Here is a 23095-nt window from a genome sequence, read left to right as displayed (position 1 = left end):
CCGCCTGCCACCTGTGGATCCCAGGAACCAGCTTGCCTTGTATATAACAAGTAATCAATGTGTGAACTAAATTACTAATAACAGATGGTAATGGGTAACCTCTATCTTTTACAAGGACTGTCTTGTACTGAGACACATTTGATCACTATATGCCTAATCCCTGAGTGCAGACAGCCAAGAAAGCCTGTGCAGAGCTGTCTAGTTAATGGGCTGTAGTCCCTGCTTTACTTAAAGGACCTCAGGTTGGATGCCACTATGGTAAATGTTGGTCTCTCTTGTTAACACCTTGTAATTTGGTTTGGTTTTCCTTTACCATAGCTATTGATCAACTATTTTCAGTCCGGAATGTATTACCAAGACTGGTTGTACGTGTTCATTATGTTTTAAGTTCAACCTGGAGTATGATGTCATTAACAGAACGTTTGTTTATCTGAAATACATCACTGATACCAATCTGGTGTTTTCCTATTGTTTTTATATGCTATAAAAACAAAATCTATCAAACTTTCGAGTTTTGTGCGTCAGGTAGATGTGTGGTTGGCACAGCTTCTCTGAGGAGTGGCACAGTAAGATGTCAGGCTTCTCACAACTGCTCAGCTCTGCCACAGCAAGAAATGAGATGGGGCTCAGTGTAACTAGAATCACTAGACACAAAATTTGATTTTTGTACAATTTTTATTCCACTAAATATTTTTCCCTACCCATTTAAAAACCATCTATTCGGGGGCTGGAGAGATGGCTCAGGCTCAGTGGTTAAGAGCACAGACTGTTCTTCCAAAAGTCCTGAGTTCAAATCCCAGTAACTACATGATGGCTCACCACCATCCGTAATGAGATCTGATGCCCTCTTCTAGGGTGTCTGTCTGAAAACAGCTACAGTGTACTTACATACAATGAATAAATAAATCTTTTAAAAAAATAAAAAATAAAAACCATCTATTCTTAGCTCATGGCCATACAAAAACAAAGATAGACTGGAATTTGGCCTGTGGGGACTAGTTCTCAGATTTCCCTCACAGACTAGAAAGCTGATTGGTTACCTTTTTTTTTTTTTTCTGGCTTTGGTACTATTTTGTTTATGGAAACTGGAAAATATTTCTTCTCTGGAACATAAAATTCCATGACCAACACAGCGCCCTTGTCTTTACCCACATTCTCTGCGTTGACCGTGGTCTTAATAGAACTTGCTACCATCTACCCACTTTGTTTCTGTTGGATTTAAAAGATCTGTCTCGATTTTCTAATACAGAATAAAGCAATATAATTTCTAAATACCTTCTCTTTAGCCAGATTCTAAAATTATGTAATAAGGATGTTTTGAAAACAAATGGGGGGGTGGAGAGATAGCTTAGCGCGTAAGCGTGCTTGCTGCCCTTCTGAGGATCTGAGTTCAGTTCCCCGCTCAGTTGCAGTGCTCGAGCTGAGTGACTCATACCTGCCTGTAACTCCAGCTCCAGGAGGGATGCCGCGCCTCAAGCCTCTGCCAGCGCGGCACTCAGGTGCATGTGCCACTCCCACACACATGTGCATAATTGAAAAGAACCCTTTCTAAAGGAAGTGATTTTCCATTGAGCACCTAGAGCACGCCTGTGTTGCCTAGTTGGTTGCATAGATTTAAGATTAGGCATTTAAGGGACTCATTTGCTTTTCGAATTATTCTTGTAAAAAAAACAAAAACAGAAAACAAAAAAACAAAAAAAACTTCGTTGGGAAGTCCCTGGATCAGAGTCCATTGGGGGCAGTTGTTTTTGGTAAGTTAGCAGAAAATAATGTCCTTTTAAAACTGGCTTTGCTCCCTTTTTGGGCCTTACATTATTGCTTATTAGGAGTGTTTCTTAATAAATCCCAAGCTCCTTTCCTTTCAGTCTCCTGTCCAGGATCCTTTGGCTGTTAAATTTACTTAAATAAACTGTTTATCTATTAGCATTTTAGCATGGTGTGACGCCTATAGAAACCTGCTACAGAATGTCTCTTTGGGGACACTTTCTTTGATATTTTTCTCACATCAATTGTGTTGTTGTTATTATTATGTAGATTTATGGTGACTAGGTCTCAGTGAAAGCCAGCCTCTGATTGCTAGTAATTGTTAAGGAAGTTAGAGCTGGTGATGCTGGACACAGGCAGATCCAAAAGAGATGGGGGGAGGGGGGTGCTTGTACCTCACCTGGTTGGCTTGAGATGCCTGCCTAGAGAATACTGTCTGCACCCAGTAATTGCTTAGTCCTGATACAGAGGCATCTCTTTGCATGTGTTCAATTCTTAAAAATATTGTCTAAAATCAGTGTTGTATTCATTTGACTTATTTGTGTCAAGTTTTAAAAATAATTTTTCTAACCCAACTTAACCAGTCACAATAACGTGTAATTGCCACATTTTATTATGCTAACTTGCCTTTTGTGTTTTTTTTAAGAACACTGAATAAATAAGTATTTATTAACCATCTGTTTTTGCCATTCTGATCAGATTGAAGAGTGGAGTGGGTGTGGATACGTGGGTGTGAATACGTGGGTGTGAGGAGAGCTTATTCCTGTCCTGTGGAATAAGAGGGATTGCCACTAACCCCACCTTGAGTAAACCCTTTCAGTGTGACAGCTCCAGATTTTATTGTGTTTTTCTGTTGATGGCTTAAACCACCAACACTCCACACTTTGAAGTGGTCTGTTTACCAGCTCAAGATATATACTTGTACTAATGTCTAAATAATAGGAGAATGCTGTTGTGTCTCTCTAAGCCATGTTCCTTTTCAGGATGTGTTGAAAATGCTAGCCCAAAAAGCCATTTCATTACTGTAGGACTTTCCTTCGTATTGCATGTAGTTCTGTGGAATCAAGGTCTGTTTTCTAGGCATTGAATTGGAGTATAATTTTTAAGTGTTTATTAAGACTTAAATGAAGATGGGAGTTGTGACACACATTTGTAATCCAGTACTTGGGAGGCAGAGGCAGGAAAATCAGGAATCTAAGGTCAGCTTTGTCTACACAATGAGGCCAAGGCCCATGTGAGTCCCCGCCTCATAAAAGAAAAGAGAGAGGGGGGCTTTAATAAGTTTTGGAAATGAGGTTTCTGTGAAGTTTCACTTACAAATTTAATGTTCCATCACAAATGACTGGAGTTTTTGTGCTGGTTTGTGGTTCCCCCTCCATTGCTCTGCCTGACCCTTCACAGTGTAATGAGATAACTGACCACCGAAGTTTTGTGTTCTCTCAGCCGTGTTCAGCATAACCTTTAACATTTGCTTAAGCACTCTGACTTCTGCAGATCTGCTCAGGTGGGAGGTGTTCCTCTGATCTGTGGAGTCCTCAAGGGTGAGTGCAGTGCCAAGGCAAAATTTTCTATTAGCTAATAGTTAAAATTTTGCATCGGGCATGGGATTTGAAGCTGTTTGCTTTTACAGTCACCTATTCGGGGATAATCTAATAACAGGACCATTCAGAAAACCATAAAGACCACGCCTAGCATGTGTGAAGTGCTGGGGTCAGTCTCCAGCACTTAAAAAAAAAAGGGTCAAAACTATTTGAAGAATTGCTGTTATTGGCAAGCTTCACTGCCTTCATTGGAAAAGAAAGGCCATGTTGTATGTTCTTATCCTGAAAACAGTTTTATCAAGTCTAGTAAAGTGAGCAGCTCTTTACCCAGATAGAAGCTCTGTGTCCCGGGGAACAGCCGTGGCCCTTGAACAGAACTGAGTCTCATGGGAACTCTAGTGAGAACCAGAGTTATCTCCAGCATACAAACTAAAAAAGATAGGGGGTATGGCCAAGGACGAGATGATGCTGAGAAGAAGTGCATTGTGGTAAAGATGGAAGGATTATATCTCCTCCTTCCAGGCAAGTGTTGTTAGTTTATCCCCATTGCTGTGTCCCTGTGGAAGCTGCTAGTGGTGGGAGCTATTGTTTACGGGCTTTGGGGCTCGAAGACCAGGGATGGTTTTCTTTTCAGTAATTTTGGTTCTTTCTTCATTTGTTTCCTTTTTTGGCTGAAGAATGGGCTACTGCTGCCTGCCTTGTCATCTTTATGTGCTGTTTACACATGGCTTTTACAGAAGAAGCCGTTACCACATCTGATTTATCTTTTATTGCAAGTGCCCATTTAAAAGCGATTTTGGAAGTAAATGTTGTTTTGTTAATTACCAGGTTGATGTTCCTACTGGTTGTTACACAATCAAGGAAAGCACTGACATTTATAGTTTCTCAAAATAGAGAAGAGACTATAAATATTTATCATGTTAACGTATAGTGATATATGATGGATTTTTAAGCCTTTTCTTGGGGCAGTTAAAGCATTCTTTCATGAGACATGAATCTTTGCCATTTTTTTTTTTAAAGAGAAGGCTGTAGAGACAGAGCACTCGCAGTTAACTGATGCTATCAGGATTGGGGTTGACGGTTTTTTCCCCTTGCATGTTGCAGACCATCTGGGAATATTACAATTTTGCTAATACATGTGACTGTAATGTTTATTGTTTACCCTAGTTAAGGACCAGGAACTGGACTCTTCTGCTGGTGTCTTCCTTCTGTGCTTAGCAAGATAACTTCGATCCCTGCTGGATCTCTGGGCCTTAACAGTGCAGTGCAGTGTATTTCTTACTGGGTTTGCAAATCAAGGGTAATGTGCTTTTGGATCTATGGTGTCTGTATGAGCCTTGTACCCCCAATCCTATGATCACCTCTGCCATTCCACTTTCTTATTAAACTTGTCTGTAGGGCTGGGGAGATGTCTCAGTGGTTAAGAGCACCGACTGCTCTTCCAGAGGTCCTGAGTTCAATTCCCAGAAACCACATGGTGGCTCACAACTATCTATAATGGGATCTAATGCCCTCTTCTGGTGTGTCTGAAGACAGTGACAGCGTCCTTGTATTAAATAACTAAATCTTAAAAAACAAAATAAAAAAAATAAAAACTAGGTATGGCAATGTGCACCTGTAACCCTGGGGCTTTGGGGTAGGTAGAAAAAGGAAGATCTTACAACAGCTGGGTCTGGGTTCAGAGAATGTCCCTGCCACAGAAATAAGATGGAGAACAACTGAGTAAGATGCTTAAATCAACCTTTGGACTCCATGTGCACAAACAGGTCACTCTACTTGCACACGTGCATACACACACCAGACTTTAAATCAGTACACCACTTTTTAAAAAGCCTAACAGATCCCTTTCTTCTTAACATACAGAAACGCTGGTTGATAAGAGTTTAATGTGCCAGCTTTTCTTGAGATATGTGTGTTTCAACTAGCCACAAGTCATGGGCAATTGTACAGAGTTGATTGTACCACTAAGTAGGTACTTAAAAAGCCAGTGAGGTTTTTTTGGTTTTTTTTTGACAAATTACAAAACAAAATATAGAGACTATGAAGCCTCTGGTAGTTTTTAGTAACCATGGTGGGTTTTGTTGCAAGGTGCTAAGTCCAAGGCACTCTTGGAGGATATTAATTTCAGAAAGCAAATATTTGGGTAATTACAACATAGAAAGAGATGCTTTGAGGCTTAGAAACAGCAATGAGCTAGTTACACTTTAAAGTGGTGGTATATTTTGTGACTAATCAGGATTACCTTTTTAATGTTGAATATTTATATAAGAAGTAGCCTTTTAAAATAGCCCATTGAGGGCTGGAAAGATGGTTGAGTGGTTGAGAGCCCTGGCTGCTCTTCCAGAGGTCCTGAGTTCAATTCCCAGCAACCACATGTTGCTTCACGACCATCTGTGATAGAATCTGATGTTCTCTTCTGGCACACAGGTGTACATGTAGACAGAGCACTCATATATCTAATTAATTCGTTAATTAATTAATCTTTTAAAAATAAATAAATTTGAGCTGGGGAGGTGGCTCAGGGGTGAAGCACCTGCCTCTAAGGGTGAGAACCTGGGCTTGAATCCTCAGTTAATTTACCCACATAGATAGGTGGGTATGGTAGGGAGCATCAGCCACACCAGAGCTCCTACAGGAAGACAGGAAGAGACACAAGATTCCCCAGAAGCCTTTGGGGCAGCTGGTCTAACATACAGAGCAGCAAGACTCAGAAAGACCTGGTCTTAATAGCATCTAAGGTCAGCCTCTGTCACTCCTCACACAGGAATGTATAGGTACTGTATTCATGCACACACTCAAAATGCTGTCCAACCTTCCTCTCTTGGTTCAGGAATATTTATTAAATATTTGCATAGTATATATTCAGTTCTTCTATCACAGTTTTTTCAAGATTCTTAACTGGGGATATTTTATATAGTACACCAAGAATAAGGGGCTAGAAATGTAGCTCAGTGGTGGAGTATTTTCCGTGTGCAGAAACCTTGGTGTGATTTCAACATCATATAAACTCAAGCATGTACACACACACACACACACACACACACACACACACACACACACACACTGCTGAAGACTGCTTGAAACCTTGACAAAGGGTAAAAAGATGAGCCTCCACCATTAAATCCGTAATCTTCAGATGCTCAAGAAACGCCTGCCCCTGCATAGGAACCAGATGTCTGTGCTGGTCTGCTTCAGGCTTCTTTGCCAAAGGAATATAAATAGGGGCTAAGAGCGCAGCGGATGCTCTGGGTTCAATCCCAAACACTTCTCCCGTCAAAATCTATATATAAAACATACTACTAGTGCATGTCTTCAGTGCATATCACTAAGCAAAGTTATTCAGATGGAGGTAGGGGACACTGGTGATTAGTATTTTATATTTTTAATTGCTGTTGTGACTTTGGACTTTTACTATTCTGTTTCCTCCAATACTGGGGATCAAATCCTGGGTTTTAGTGCCTGCTAGGCAAGTCTCCACCACTGACCTACACCTCAGCCATTGATGAGGCTTTGACAGGCGAATAATAATTTCTATTGCATGTCTTCACTGTTCCAGAGGCAAATTTCTAATGTAAAAATTTACTAGGGAGTGATATAGTCAGATTTGTAATTTACATTTATGAGAATATCCCTGCCATTTCTATATTAACTATCCATCATCATTGATGATGAAAATTATTATCATCATCATTATTGTGTTGGGGCTGTGGTTGTGTACTTGTTAGAGGACCCATTGGTGGGACCCATTCTCTCCTGCATATGCCCTGGTTCTGAAGTTAACTGTGATTGGGTCACTCACCTTTCCTTCCTCCCTTTTGTTTTTGTTTTGAAAAAAAGCTTAGTATGCTAAGTGTGGTCAAACTAAGTAGCCCAGGCTGGTCTTGAACTCATGACCCATTTTAAGTGTATGAAGACCTGAAACAGCACATTATCAAGAGGAGGTCAGTCTCCCAAGTGAGCATCTTTCCTCCTTCCCTCATTTTAGCAGCTGGTGGCAGGCTGAAGTGGAGGCCTGAGGTGGAGGCCTGAGGTGCATCCTGACAGGTTCCTGAGTGCTGCTCTGTCTTCACCTGTTTCTCTTCTGTCCACCCAGAGTTTCACTGTATAGAGAGATAAGACAGGACGAGCTAGGTGCATTTCTCTCTTTCTTCTGAGACAGGTCCTGGTTTCCTCTCACAGCCCGGCAGCTCAAAGGCAGCACTGTCCTTGACCAAGAAGAGAACAAGCGAAAGATAAACACGGGAAAAATTATTGCGATTCTTCAGGAAAATATGACCGACTTCTGTAATCTTAGAAAAGCTTTTCAAAATGTGTTTTTACTGTGTGATCTCTTATATTAGACTTTTAGGCACAACTGTGGCTGTTTCCATAGTCTCTTCAAATGTGGGAGTCTTTCCAAAGTAACCTGAAAGAAAAGACTAGATTGGATTTAATGGGTGGCAGCAGATACCTAACACTTAAAGCAAGCTCCCAGTGCGACCTGAGAAAATTTGTAGATACAATCTCTAGAACATGTAGGAAGCCTTTGGGGAGAAAAATCCGTTTTCTTCCACAAAATATATTGAATCTCACACTTAGCATGCACCATGTACTTTTGGGGGGTGGGGGGAGTTGTACTTTTGAGATAGGATCTCATGTATTCCAGGACCTCAATCTCAATATATAACCAAGGATGGCCTTGAACTCCTGATCTCCTTGTGTCTACCTCAGGAGTTATTATCTTTTAAATGAGATTGAACCTTCAAATGATTTTCCTGTTCAACTAAATATTTTCTAATGGACTTTCTTTTCATATGTGTGTGTGTGTGTGTGTGTGTATGAAAGATAGAGTGTATGTGTTTCATGTAGTCCTAGATAGCCCGGAACGCACTGTGTAGACCAGGCTGGCTTAGACTCACTGAGCTCTGCCTGTCTATATCAAATGTGGGATTAGAGGTCTGTACCACCATACCTGGGCCTTCTCATGTGCTTAAAACCAACATATTGCCATGGTGCCTTATACAGGTATCTGGTCTGTTATTGTAGCCTGCTTCTTCCTTGAGTCTTCCAACAGTCCAGATAAGCAACAGCTAGACCAACAGATACCTCAGAGTCTCATAAAACCTCAATTTTGCCTTTCGCTGTGGATGGTTTAGACACAGCCATATGTCAAGTCATATTTCTGGCATGATCCCTTCGTAGTTTCTAGGCTAATTTGGTATCATGCAGTTGTGCAGTATTATATAATACTGCGGCCTGTGCTGATGGTCTTGGCCAAAGGCAACAGCTTTGTCAGTTAGAATTCTTCACGGACATTAGCTGCCAGCTTATGGGTTTCTCTTGTCATGAGATTTTATATCCCCTGGCCAGTCTTGTCTTCTGTCTTTTCAAATGTCTTATGTTTAAAAAATGTAATGTCAGCCACTAAAATATGTCCTTCAGTGGGTTCATTGGCCAGCCATTGTGCGTCTCCAGGTTGGACTGTTGTGATGGTCAGTCTGTTCTTCTTTTTTTTTTTTTTAAAGTAGACTTTTTTAACGATTTTATTTATTTATTATATGTAAGTATACTGTAGCTGTCTTCAGATCTCATTATGGGTGGTTGTGAGCCACCATGTGGTTGCTGGGATTTGAACTCAGGACCTCTGGAAGAGCAATCAGTGCTCTTAACCGATGAGCCATCTCACCAGCCCCCAGTCTGTTCTTCTTAAGGTAGTTGGACATGTGTGTTAGTCCTGCTCAGAGTCCTGCCTTAGTGCTGTGGGAAGAGAGGAGCCTCAGAACCAGGGACAAACCTGAATCTAAACCCTAGTTCTAACTTGCTTAAGCTTTCTATTTCCTCCATTTCTAAAATAAGAATAATGACTACACGAAGTGAGATAACAAAGAATTAAATGAGGGACTAGGGAGGTCGTCTAGTGGACCCCAGAAACTAAGTAAAAATGCTAGGAGTGGTGGCACATGCTTAACCCCGGTGCTGGGGTGACAGAGACAAGAGGATCCCAGGCCCTGCTCACTGGCCACACCAGTGAAAACCTTTGACTCTTAAAAACCAGGTGGCACTTAAGTGAAGCTAGCAAATGTAAAATCAGAGACAGTTGGCTAGGGTAAGTATTCCAGCGTGAAAATGGCCTGGGTTAGTGATGTGGCTCTCAATAAAGGTGCTGAGCCCGACTGCCAGAGATCCAACCCTGGGGCCCACATGGTGGAAGGAGAGAATTGGCTTCCACAAGTTGTCCTCTGACCTCCACATATGCAGGTGCACACTCACACACCTGTACACAAACACATAAAGAGAGCACGAATACAGACTCAGACCTGGCACAGTAGATAGACGATGCTACCATTTATCAGCAGAGAAGCCAGGCAGCAACACAGGAAGGTGAATTTTTAGTACAGTACATTCCTTCTAAGGGAGATCTGGGATATCCAGTAAATAGTTGTCTGTATTGCCCACAAGATCAGACAGTGGCACCAACCAGAGAGCTTGACCTGGCCTTAGAGTGTGGCACATGGCTCACCAAGCCAACCACTGCCCGTCTTCCTCTATTTATGGCAGCTCGTGCACAAGGCACTGTGAGTATTATTCAGTTGACATTGCTCTCACCACAGCTTGAACCTTTGGTCTTTTCTATATTTGCTTGAGTGGGAGGAAAATCAGTCTGTTTAATTGCAGCAAGCCTAATGACCTCAGCTTAGTCCCTGGGGCCTCTGAGTGGTGAGAGAGAACCATCAGCCCTGCCCAGGGACATATAAAACAAAACAAAATCAAAAAGAGGGTTTCCCCTAAACAATGTTTAATTAACAAATAACTTCTTGATGGCAAGTCTGTCACATCATTTCTGCAGAATGATATAAAGTTGGTCTGCTAGGCATGTTGCATGGCCATAATTCCAGCACTTGGGAAGGTTAATCACAAATTCAAGGCCAGCCAGGGATACATAGTGACACTGTTCTTAAAAAAACAAAACAAAACAAGGTTGACCATTGTTTGGTTGTCATAATCAGCCAGCCTTCCAGTTGTAGGAAAATTATGTAGAGGAGAAGTTTTGCTACTCCCCTGCATGTGACTGGTCTTAGTACTTCCCAGAGCTGGGCTGGGGTACATCGTGAGAAGGCCCATTTGTGAGCTATTTTCGGTTAACTCTTTAGAGGTTGGAAAAATCCAAAGGTTTGTGGGATAAGGGTGCTAGAAAGTCGTCCAGTGTTTTCATAGCTATGACAGACCAGTTCTTGTGTCCTCTGGGCCTAGCACATCATAGCTGCCCTGCTGATTATTGGTTGAATTATGTGAAGGGGGTTGGGACCTTAGAGTTGAAAGTGTTTTCATAGATATTATTATACTTGATCCTAAGGCCTCTACAAGCCCAGGTAAACGTTAGTCTCATTTTAAATATGAGGAAATTCATATGCTATTTAGCCAATATATGTTATGTGTCTGATCTATGGAGAACTAGAATCTTGACCCCTCAGCTCTCTTGCATGCCCTGTGTAATACTTATGACTGACTAGTAAAAGATATCCTTGTCTGATTCAGCGTGGGCCTGTTCCAGATGCTCCTCAGCTGCCTGTTTGAAGATGACTTAGGAGTTAAATGGATCCAGAATTCAGGGCCTTAAGAGGGCATTACTTATGTTCATCACAAAATGGGCTGGTGTATAGGGAAAGAGCAGTGGTTTTTAAATATAAGTGGATAGACAGATAGTAGGTAGGTAGACGATTCATTGGTTGATCGATTGATTGACACTGAAATGTGTGAGCTGGTGCAAGCTGTGTATTTTCTCTGGGAACACCTTCCTAAAAGATCCCTTTTCCCACACAGCATGCAAAGCAATGCAGTGATCTTTCTGAGATCTGAGACCTGAGTGGTCCTAACTCCCACACAAGGGAGCATCTCCTCATAGCAGCCAGAATCAATACTCGGAAGATTGCCAGAAAGTCAAGCTGAACGTGAAAGGCGGATTTTAAGTTCACGTTAGTTTATATTATGTGAATGCTTAGCTTCTCATGATGAACTGCTTCAGAGCCACAAATTTTAAAAATGATGTAGTAAAAGCTAATTAAATATGTACATCTATGTGTATGTATGTGTGTGTGTGTGCATATATACATGTATACATATCCATCCCATGTTCTATGAGGAGAGGCATGTAGCCAGAGGAAACTGTTTCCTGGACTTCCCTCCCTCTGTGGTTGGCACGATGGGCAGTTCATCTGTGAAGAAGTTTGCCAGCTCATTTCTCATCCCCTGGCCTCAGGCCGGACATCAGGATCAGGTCTGAAGCCATGTATGCAACATGGACTCTACTCCTGTCTCCCAGCTGACAGAAGTCCAATCTTAGCTTCCTCTGAGGAACCCTATGATGTGTACAGTGTGGAGATATGAGAACTCATCAAGAGCATGTTTTGATGAACTCCCAAGTTACACTGTCTTTTGCATAACTGAGCCAGTGAACGGGAGTGACAAAGCAACCCCTTTACGTATGAACGCAGATGCTGTATTCCGAGGGCTGCAGGCAGATGAACGTGCATAATCATGTGAGGTGCACTGAAATTGTTCTCCTGTTGACTCTGGTTCAGAAATAGGTCCAAACAGAGTTGGAACTGCTTAAGCTCCTGACTCGTGTAGGAATAGTTGTTCTTTTAACCATCTTTGGAGCTAAGAGTCTTGGTGGGAATAACATTAATATGTTTGAGACTTCCTGAACATCCTTGCTGATTCTCAGGGTTTCACTTCGATTTCTCCACTTATCCATGATCTTGCTTTGTGTGTGTCATTCATTTGTAGAGTGTAAATGGCATTCGAACAGAGGAGGTGGCTACCGTGACAAAAGGGCCATCCACCTACCCTGCCTCTGAATGGGAGTGCCCCAAACAGTCAGTAGTTCCTAGTCAGAGCCTGATGACCACTCCGCCGGCGTCTCCACAGAGCTTTGGTTCTGGCTCCCTCTCCATAAACAGCAAGGAGGCGGAAGAGAAGGAGCAGGGGGCAGCTGGCTATCTTGATGCTGAAGAGATGCCAACAGGCCCAAGTGGGGAATGCTTAGGAGTGGAGGAACAGGCCAGTGCATTCAGTTTCCCAGTAACTCCAGCTTCCTGCCAGCTGCAACTCGGTGGGGAAAAGGCAGACAGTAGCGAAGAGCTGGGTGCAGCAGCAGAGACCCTTGAGACCCAGAGCGGATCCTTTCTTGACTCACCTGTGGGTAACCAGTTCCCCACCCTCATTCGAAGTTTCCAGGTAGTAACCGCTTTGACAATGACTCTTTGGGAGAGGGCCGGGTCGGCATCTGGTCTGTGGAGGAGGAGAGGTGGCAGTGGTGGAAAAGGGTGTGGTCTCTGCTGTTCTCAGAGGCACAGTTAAAAGTGAAGCCCTTGGTGGCGTAAAGAAACTCAGTCAGAGGAATGAACTCTGACTAGTCACGTTTTCTCTTAAAGTAACTTAACAAAACTCTTAGGAATAAACTCCAGCTATTTACCGTAGAGCAGCTGGTATAAGTTGGTTCCTCTCTCCAGTCTCAAGGCTGAGCTATGGTGAGAGATGAATTACAGAGACTCCTGTGGGGAGGAGCCTTCAGAGTCCTAAGACCATGCTCAAGAATTTTCCAGTTCTCCTCACTGACATGTGACCACTCTGTTGGCCAGCCCCACACTTCCACTGCCTCCTCATGGGGTTCCGTGATCACGGGCACTAACTTCTGCACTAAGGTGAATGGCCGCTTAACCTTATCACGGTGGAAATGGTAGTTTTAGGGTGATTGATATCCTGGGAAAGGTGAACAGATAAGCAGAAAGGCCTGTGGCATCCCACTAATGTTCATTCTTTCGGAATTCTGAAATTAATCACCAGGTGGTGGGACAACTGATTTTTTTTTTCTTTCTGGTTTTCCAAATACTGTTTCTTCTCTGTAAATCCAAAGTGAACATCTGACATTGATTTGAAAGAAGTTAATGAATTCCAAGGAAATGTGTTCCAGGGCTTCTGCTGCTCCATATACGTTTGTACTTAGTGGGGAAATGTGCCTAGTTTTCTTAATTATAATGTCCAGTCACAAGGACGAATAGAAGTGATTTCTATTTGGCAAATAATTTTATATTCAAATTCTGAAGGTTGGTCTGAAGTGTTTTATATCGCCGGTCATAAACTGTCTGGCGTTATAATTTTCCATTAAGCTTATGAAAGTGGCTGCAGTAATACCTCTTTCCATGCCCTTCTCAAGACGTGGCACCTTGTCAGGGCTTTTTGGGAATGGTGTCCTTTGGAGAGCGACTCCAACCTTTGCTTGATTCAAGCTAATGCTTTGATCAGATCAGGGTCAGAGGGTTCAGCTCGCCACTGCCTGCAAGAGGATTTGATTTGGCCAACTCTGTTTCCTTACTGTCCACAGCCTCCTCTGGTAAAGACTCAAACTGTCACCATCTCAGATACTGCCAATGCTGTGAAAAGTGAAATCCCAACCAAAGATGTCCCTATTGTCCACACTGAGACCAAGACCATCACCTATGAAGCTGCCCAGGTAAGACACTGTCTGCTGCTTCGGAGAGATGGGTAAGACACAGTGGCCCATGATAGAATCCCCACACTGAGGGTGGAACAGGTGGTTGGGAGTTCGAGAGCCTCCCTGGGCTAGCCTGAAAGACCTTGAGTGGAAAAAGTAACAAGCAAAAATGAAAAAAGGAGAGGAAACGACATAAACACACATCAGATACTAAACAGTTCTATAACAAAACTCAAATGGGATAGAGAGAATTCAAGGAGCGGGGGATGCAGCTCAGTGGTAGAACACAGAGCATAGGGGCAGCAGGGTAGCTCTGGCTCAGCCCTGAAGATCTCTTCAGGCAGTCTGCCCATCACCATGAGCCACTTGATGCTTCGTCCTCAGGAAGCTTGGGTTGTGTGCTTTACAATTTGACATAGCATTGTCTCCCCTGAGAGGAGCACTTGCTTGCTAGATAATCCTAGACCAGTCACCAACCTCCCCTCACTGGCTCTGACTTGGGACAGGATGACACCCCACTGCAGAATTGCAAGAAGTTTAGGTGAGATGGCTCTGCAGAGCACTGGCGTCTCCATGATGTTCCTTCCGTCAGTGTCTGTGTCTCCTCTCTCTCGGTGTGGTCCAGTGACAAGTTGCTTCGAGGTTCTGGGTGGAGGGTGATAAAGTAGCATTATTAAAGCAATGGCCTTTTTAAGATGATCCCCAGAGCTGCGTGATGACTGTATTAAAGTAGGGACAGGCCTGGAGACAAGGTTATGACCAGGGCAGATCTGGGGAGATGATCATAGGAACAGAAGTAAGTATAGCCTTAGGAAGTGAAGGGAAAGACCTGCCAGTCAATAGGGAGAGAAAAGCTATCAAGTAGGCCTTAGCAGTGGAGGTGACTGAAGAAGAAGGAAAAGAAGAAAAAGAAACAAGCCAGTGTTATAATTGTACGTACGCAGAAAAGAATGACTTACATATGCAAAGGATGTGCATGCTTTAAATTGTCACTGCCTTGGAAGCAACCTAAATGGCCTTCAGTGGTGGGCGCTGGTTAAATAAGTTATGGAGTATCGTCCTGAGGAACTTCTGTGTGGCTTCTGCTGTGGGAGTTAGCACTGCGGCCAAACTGTAAAATGAATTGTTTTAATATAAACATATAGAGTGAATTAATCCGGCAGCTCTGCTTCTTCACCACTGCCAGTCCCCATTAACCACATAGAGAAGCCATGGTTTATTTCACCATGCACCTCAATACCTGGGTAGTTAAATGATCAACCTTAACCTCCCATGCTAATCCGGCTGCCTCCCGGCCCCGCCTCATGATGCCTGACTTTAATATTGTTCTAGCCTTCTCTGCTTCAGAAGTTTCTTCCCGTGGTGTCCTCTCGGACACTCTCTTCCTGGCTCCAGTCTGAATTCCTCTCCCCTCTGCTGGTGGAAGTTCCCACCCTATTCTCTCTTCTGCCCGGCCATTGGGTATCAGCATTTATTGACAAGGCAGAGAATAAATAGTAAGAATTGTTGGGGTTGGGCATTTAGCTCAGTGGTACAGCGCTTGCCTGGCAGGCACGAGGCCCTGGGTTCAGTTCTCATCTCTGGAAAAAAAAAAAAAAAGTAAGAATTATGTACACAAACTTGAGACAGGAGATTCTTGGTATAAGCATTACAATTACAATTCTGTGTCTGAATTGAAACAAAGAATAAGGGCAGAGAAATCAGCATTTGCATAATACAAGGGTAAACTTCACGTCATACCTACACCAAACGTGCGAATAATATGATCTTTTGTTCATGGGCAGGAAGGAGGGCGGGTAGCCATGTATGCAATCGCTACGTGTGATGTGACCTTGAGGCCATACATTCTCCCTGGATAGATAATTAAAAACAAAGGGCTGAGGGGCTGGGCTAGTTGGTAATGTGCTTGCTGTACAAGTATGAAGACCTGAGTTCAGATCCCAGCTCCCGTGGAAGAAGCCAGGTGTGGAGCAAGCACCTGTCGCCTCAGTGCTGGTGGGCAGGAGAGAGGGGACAGGACAATCCTGAGAGCTCAGTGTCCAGCCAAACTATATAAGTTAATGAGCTCCAGGTTCAGTGAGACATCCCATTTCAAAAATAAGCTAGAAGCTAGGCATGGTGGTGCACACCCGGGCGGCAGAGGCAGGTGGATCTCCATGAGTGAAAACCTGACTTGAAAACAAACAACAGGGCTGGTGAGATGGCTCAGTGGGTAAGAGCACCCGACTGCTCTTCCGAAGGTCCAGAGTTCAAATCCCAGCAACCACATGGTGGCTCACAACCATCCGTAACAAGATCTGACTCCCTCTTCTGGAGTGTCTGAGGACAGCTACAATGTACTTACATATAATAAGTAAATAAATCTTAAAAAAAAAAAAGAAACAAACAACAAACAAGTAAGATGGAAAACAGTTGAGGCAGACAGCCGTTGCTCACCTCTGGGCTCTACACACACACACACATTTACACATTTACACACACATTTCTACACACAGACACAAAAACACTCAATGCATGAAAAAAAGTGGGAGCCATATATGAGGCTCACCTCTGGTCTTAGCACTTGGGAAACTGAGGCAGGAGGACCATCTTGAGCCTAATAAAACCAAAACAAAAAATAAAAGACAAATCAGGTAAAAGAAGGGTGACCCCCAAGAATGAGACAGGACCTAAAGGTTGGGCGGTGGTGGTGCACACCCTTAGCCCCAGCACTTGGGAGGCAGAGGCAGGTGGATCTCTGAGTTCAAAGCCAGCCTGGACTACAGAGTGAGTTCCAGAACAGCCAGGGCTGCACAGAGAAGCCCTGTCTCAAAAAACAAACCAGACTGGAACTGAGCCTGCTCGGAAATGAGAGGGAGGCTCACTGCACGCCACTTAAGCTTCATGTTGAAGTTTTAAAACTCTGTAGCACATACATTAAAAATTTGGTAGGGCCAAGCTTGGCAGTGCAGACCTATATCCTAGCTGCTCTTGGGCTCTTAGGATTGTGAGTTCAAGGCCAACCTAGGCAATTGAGTCCCTATCAAGATTCTTTTAAAATGCAGGGTAGTAGGGCTCAGTCAATAGTGGGCTGTCTACTAACCCAGAAGCCTGGGTTCCCTCTCAGAACCTTATAAGGCAGGCATCCTGTTGAGAGGTGGAGGACCACAAATGTATACTGTCTCTCTGTCTATCCCACCCCCTCTGGCTTCACACACAGACTGTGCTTTCCAAGAACTGTAGACCATGCTCAGGCTCCTTAGTGTTTGGATTTCGGTCCTGGGCAGCAACACCAGCTTAGTGGTGTTATATCCTGTTTTCTTACAAGTGGGCTTCTCACCCACTCAGCACTGACTGGGGTCCGCGCGTGGGAACCTGCTTCCCAGGCTTACACAGCAAGGGCTTTACCTGCTGAGTCATCTCCTGGGTCTCAAGGCCACAGCTTTTCTCCTTTCACTTTGATGGACACCTGAGGTGTATCCAGAGTTGGGCAAATGTGACGAGAGCTGCTGGGAGCATTCACGTGCACATCTCCGTAGACGTTTTACTTGAATGAAATGCCTGGCTTACGGGACAAGTGGAGGTTGACAGGTGACTGTCAGTGAAGTGCTGGTGATGGGGTGAAGGAAAGGAGACCAGTGAGGGAGGAGTGGATAGGTGTAAGGTGGCAGCCATGACAGGGCCTCCATCTCCTCCTCCAGAGACAAGAAGAAGAGATTGCAGGTTGAGCAGCAGTTGGAAACACCCACAGGCTCAGCTCTGTGCTCAGGCATGACATTTCATAGCCTTTTGTTTGCTTGGCCTTTTCAAGTCATGGTTCTATACAGCCCTGGCTGTCCTGGAACTCACTATATAGACAAGGCTGGCCTCGAACTCACAGAGATCCACCTGCCTCTGCCTCCTGAGTGCTGGGATTAAAGGCCTGCAGTACCACTCCTGGCTGATTTATACTCTTCCGAAGCACTTCCACTTCTGTGATTCTTTTGATCTTCACAGTGCTGTGTTTAGGCAGAGCACATGCTACAGTGCCAGCTTCTATAAATGAAAACTGGTGGGCGTGGTAGTGCGTGCCTGAAATCCTAGCATGTGGGAAGTAGAGGCAGGAGGATGGTGGGGAGGTTTCAAGGCCAGCCTCAGCTACAAAGGGAACTTTAGGCCAACCTGAGCTACTTGAGACCTAGAGAGAAAGTGAGGAAACAGAAGCTACAGGATCGTGAGTTCAAGTCCAGCCTTGGCTACATAGTTTGAAGCCAGTGTGAACTACTTGGAGCCTGGACAGTGAGTTGTTTCCATAGCTGGGTGCTAACTCCAGGGAAACTCAAATTCTAGTCCTCAAACAAATTTCTCACCCATTCAGTGTTATTTAAACACCTATCAGTGTATAGGACTTGGACAAATCGACCTCCCTGAAGCCCAGTTTTTCTAACTACACAGAGAACCAAACAGTACCTCAGGTACCTCAGGTGTGAGGCAGCAGTCGCACGGTGTGCTCGACACATAGTAGGAGTGTAAAACATACATGTCGGGTCTGAATCTTCCATAGGTAAATGGTCTCAACAGAAGAAAACACAAGTGGGCCAGCCAGCACTGCACTGGTGTGAAGGGTGGGAACCTGGCCTTTCCCAGGGTTCTGCCCCTTCCTAGTTTTCTCCCCCCTCCCCCCCCGCTCCCCCCCCCCAGTACCACAGAGATGTGTTTGTCCAGATGAAAGTTGGCCCTGCTCATAAGTGAAATAAAGCAAGTCATGGTGTTCCACACCTGTGGCCTCGGTTATTCAGGAACTGAGGCAGGAGAGTCACAGGAGCCTGGGGAGTCGAGGCTAGCCTGAGCAGCATAGTAAAAAAACAAAGCTGACAACACAGCTTATTCTGGCGATTTACATAAAGAGGAGGAGGGGTGATTTACTGTTGTCTGGTGCGGTGCCCACCATGGAAATAGTGTCCGTTCTCTGTTGTGTGGTACCTTTATGGAGATAGTGTCCACGTCTGTTCTCTGACACCAGGGCCCAGGGTTTCTGATCTGCTTACTAGCAAGCACAAGCCTTAGGGAAGCTCTGTCTTCCTCCAGTTTTCTTCTGTCCTGGCCATGGAGGTTGGCTCCACTGCCCACATGCCTGCTGATAACAGTTGTCCCTGGCCCTGCCACCATGTCTCTAGCTTCCTGCTAACGTCCTTTCTTAGTTAATCATGACTAGCAACCTTAGTCCTTGTTTGAGCCCATGTTTTGAATCCTGGCATTTAAAATACTTATGCCCTTCCCAACAAGGAAGAACCCTTACAGTAAGAGTCTCTAAAGCCTACCATGCATGGTCCCTGCTTTCTCATGGGTGGTGCTGATGCTTCAGGGGCTCTTTGTGAACTGCAGCATGTTGCCCCTGTGTAGCTGGAGTCACCCTTGAAGCTGCCACACTCCTGCCTCTTTCAGACCTACTCCAGTTATTGACCTAGTGCTGAGGATCTCGTACTCAACATGTTTGGGGAGCAGGGCACTCTGCAGCCCTGGCTATCCTAGAATTTATAGTCCATACTAGCCTCAGACTCAGAGCTCTGCTTGCCTCTGCCTCCCAAGTGCTGGAATCAAATGTGTGTGCCAGCACATCTGACTTTATTCAACTTCTTTACTTGTTTGTTTGTTTGTTTGTTTCAAGACAGAGTCTCACTAGGTAGCACTGGCTGTCGTAGGATATTGGAATTGGAGTTACAGATGGTTACGAGCTGTCATGTAGGTGCTAGGGAGGAGAACCCTATCAAACCTAGGTCCTCTGGAAGAACAGCCAGTGCTCTTAGACACTAAGCTATCTCTCCAGCCCCATTCATCCAGCTTTTTTAGCCAGAATCTTGTTCCCAGGAGATCGGATCTGCTTATCAAATGAGAGGGCACTGAAAAGGGATTAGATTTTTGAAGCAGAATACAGCTGACAAGCCATTTTGACCCTGGGGGTTTGATCTTGAGGCACCTGATGACCTGTCCTTTATTCTGCAGACTGAGGACAGCAATGGGGACTTAGACCCTGGAGTCTTGCTGACAGCCCAGACCATCACATCCGAGACCACAAGTAGTACAACCACGACACAGATTACCAAGGTAAAGGAGCGTCCATCGGCTTGATGAGCTTGGTGCCCCACCCTACAGGGAGCCTACAGAAGCAAAGACTCTCAGCTCTGTCCCCGTTGTTACTCAGTGTCCAAGTTGGAAAGATGCCTTCCCAGGATACACTGGGAATGCCACATAGTCATTGTCCTTTCATTACACATCTGTCCAGCTTGCTGTGGAGGAAGTTGAAATTCAGCTCTAGACGGGGTATCATTTGGTGGGAGAACACGTACCTACCATGCACAGGGTGTGGGTTTCATCCCCAACATGCGATCACATACACACGCACACAGTTTAAGGACAGGGATTGTTGATATGATACAATCATACTTTCTGAGCTAGAAGCCAAGGCTGGGATCTGATGACTCATTTTGTGTGTTGTCCTGAGGCCACAGGAACTGTCGTTTAGAGCTGCAACTCTGAAATCACTGGACTGCTTTACAGGAAACAATGGGGACAAAATGCCAAAACTTGGAACTATCCTTAGTCAATCAGGCAGCCCAGCTTTGCCGTAGCACTAGAGGAAATATCTCCCCAGCCCCCACTCTGAGACATCTCACTCTGTAGCCCAGGCTGACCTAGAACTCACAAGTACTACCTTAGGCTAAGAAGTGCTGGGATTATAGGTGTGTGCCACCACTCCTGGCCTGCAATCTGTTTAGGAAAAAAGAAAAAAAGAAAACAAAATTTGGCCCAGCTTTGTTATAAATAGGAGGTCCCTGTTTGAAGCTGTGTCCCCATCCTAGAAACAATCAAGTAAAAAATACAAGGACAGCAAGGCATGCCCCTGCCTCTTGCTGGTTGTCTGTGGTTTTGAGAAAAAGAAGAAAGCAAGTAAATAACTAATTGTGTCCCTTTGTTCTTGTACTATAGAGTCTCGTGGGCCGAGGTCGGGTAGCGGGGTACTCCTTTCAGCAGGTTGTACCCTGGGCTAAGATGTGGGAAAAGGCTGTCCTGGCCAGGGCCAGTACAGTGGTGCTCAGCCTGGGCTATATTCTTAGATAACAAACAAATAAAACATTTTGGACAGGAGCTTTTAGAACCATCTAGGCTGTCTTGCTTTTCCTTCCTGCTGTGCATGGCTCTCACTGGGTATTTTCCTTTGGTTACAGACTGTAAAAGGTGGGATTTCTGAGACCCGGATCGAGAAGAGAATTGTGATCACAGGAGATGCCGATATCGACCATGATCAGGTGGGAATGTGGTGGAGGCCTTGTGGGCACAGTTGCCTTAGCTCTAAGGAGCGAAACAGGCAAGCTCAAAATATGGAAGCTGAGGGGGCGGGGCTCCTGGTAGGGCAGATAAGCACGGTGACTGAGGTAGGAAGTTCACCACAGCCAGCCTGAGCTACACACTGAGACCCTGTCTCAAATAACAAAAAGTGTGTGTGTGGTGGTGATGGTGGTGTTGTTCAGGGGTGCTGGTGGCACAGAGGCAAAGGGGAGGTGCTGTCCCCTGCTGCAGAGTGCTGTCATAGCTGAGCTTGTTGCAGGGGGAGAGAGCAGGAGGTGGATAGGACACCAGGAAAAGTAGAACTCATTCTATGTCCTGGATCCGTCTCCTGCTTGCTGTGTGACCTTGGGTAGATCACTTTACATCTGATTGTCTCCTCTCTAAAAAAGAGTAGCTCGATCCAGATAATTCTGGGCCCTTCTGGGTGCTAACGTTCTATGTTTTTATGTCAATTAGGTGCTAATTGTGTGCTACAGGCAATTAGAAAATAATAAGGTCAGAATTAATGTTCCTAGCTCTCTGCTGGGGGCTGCTAGAACAGTGAAGCTGCAGAGAGGGGGTGGAAGAGGCTGTGGAGGGGGTAGGCCTGCCAGAGCAGCGAGCGGCTGGCCTCTGCTGAGGTACCTGAGAACAGGAGGCGGCTGGAGGGCTGAACTAACTCACTGCTGTGGACACTGCTCAAGGTCCCAGAAGCAAAGTTGGAGGCCCAAATCGGGGCCTTGGGGCCCATGTGCTGAGCTAGGTGGGTCCTTACTATCAGCCACAACCTGTGGTTTGAACTCTGCTGTGTGTTGTCTGTCTCTCACAAGAGCTGTGGGGAGAAGGTATTTAGAGCAGACAGGCCTGAACCCTATCTCTGCCCCTGATCTGTCCGATGCTCTTTTGAGTGACTCTGAGCAGCGACTTTATTCTGTAAAATGAAGATCAGCATGGGTCAGAGTCAGTGTAATGACACTCGACGGCTCAGAGACAGCTCAAGGGCCCCTTGTTTCTTCTAGGAAGGACTGTTGAGAAAAGCAGCTAAGTTGCCGGCTTTCCTAGAAGGAGGTGGGGCCTCCAGGGGGAGGGCTTGAGCTGGGCCTAGAGAGTGGCAGCTGGGGCAGGGAAGAAGAGGGGGGGGGCAGCAGAGACAGCGTTTTTGTGGAAATCTAGATGCCAGGTATTGTCTCCCTCTGGTCCTGGCTGGGGATTGTTCTTAGGAACCATCAGACAGACAGCTCTAACAGGCTACTTGGATAGTGGTGTCACTTCCTGCTGTGGCTGTCCCTCTGTGCTCTGTAGCTGTTTCAGGGGCTCAGACTGGCACCCTGGGACTTAACGGACTATGTGGCAAAGAAGAGGCTTAAATTAAAAAACTCGGTTGCCCTCCCAGCTAAGAAGCAACTTGGCATCTGTGTGGCCTGCAGCTCCCTTGTTTGTAGAGTGGAACACAGCACAAGCCTGACTCCCTCTGTTGTGAAGATTCCCTAAATGAATGTGCTTAGGCCAGTACCTAGCACGCCATAGGTCAGCCTGCCTGTGTCTTCCTAACTTCCTTCCACTGGTGCCAAGACACCTCTTCCTTTTTAAAACCTGTGCTTCCCTGCCTTCCTGACCTGACTACCCCGTTCCTGAGTTGAACGGTTTATGCTCTAGATCTCACATGTGAACAGATCTTCTCCCTCCTGAGGTTGCCCACTTTTCTGAAGAAAACCTCTGCCCTTCCCTGCCTCTGCTCTGAGTCCGTAGGTTAGGCTAGGACAGGACAAGGCATTGGTCGCCTTGGGCTGTGCTGTGTGCTGCCCCAGGCTACCTTCATCAGCCAGGTTGCTCTTTGCCTGATGAGCTCTGCCTCTTGTCACAGGTCCTTGTACAAGCCATCAAGGAAGCCAAGGAGCAGCATCCAGACATGTCAGTGACCAAGGTGGTCGTCCACCAGGAGACAGAGATCTCTGAGGAGTGAGCTCAGGTAGGGTGTTCCTTCAGGGATGGGAAGTGCTGCCATCTCAGCCGGAGAGAGTTCTAAGGAACT

The 23095-nt window shown here is 45.2% G+C and overlaps 1 protein-coding gene across 24 annotated transcripts in view; it reads left to right on the top strand.

Moving 5' to 3' along the window:
* Epb41 (erythrocyte membrane protein band 4.1) overlaps positions 1 to 23095 on the top strand; it is a 151934-nt gene that overhangs the window by 125811 nt on the left and 3028 nt on the right. For 14 of the 24 annotated variants that reach the window (XM_030253585.1, XM_006538902.4, XM_006538900.4 and 11 more), the window contains 5 exons: positions 12072 to 12521; positions 13669 to 13797; positions 19741 to 19842; positions 20964 to 21044; positions 22928 to 23032. In XM_030253585.1, the coding sequence (XP_030109445.1) occupies positions 12072 to 12521; positions 13669 to 13797; positions 19741 to 19842; positions 20964 to 21044; positions 22928 to 23026 (861 nt within the window). In that variant the 3' untranslated portion in view covers positions 23027 to 23032. The remainder of the gene's footprint in view (positions 1 to 12071; positions 12522 to 13668; positions 13798 to 19740; positions 19843 to 20963; positions 21045 to 22927; positions 23033 to 23095) is intronic. The other 10 variants (XM_006538912.4, XM_017320241.2, XM_006538910.4 and 7 more) reach the window with 1 other exon arrangement.

This window comes from Mus musculus, chromosome 4 (genome assembly GCF_000001635.26).
Source record: "Mus musculus strain C57BL/6J chromosome 4, GRCm38.p6 C57BL/6J".
Lineage (NCBI taxonomy): Eukaryota > Metazoa > Chordata > Mammalia > Rodentia > Muridae > Mus > Mus musculus.
The sequence above is the reverse complement of the archived record's forward strand: the minus strand, read 5'-3'. Positions and strand labels throughout refer to the sequence as shown.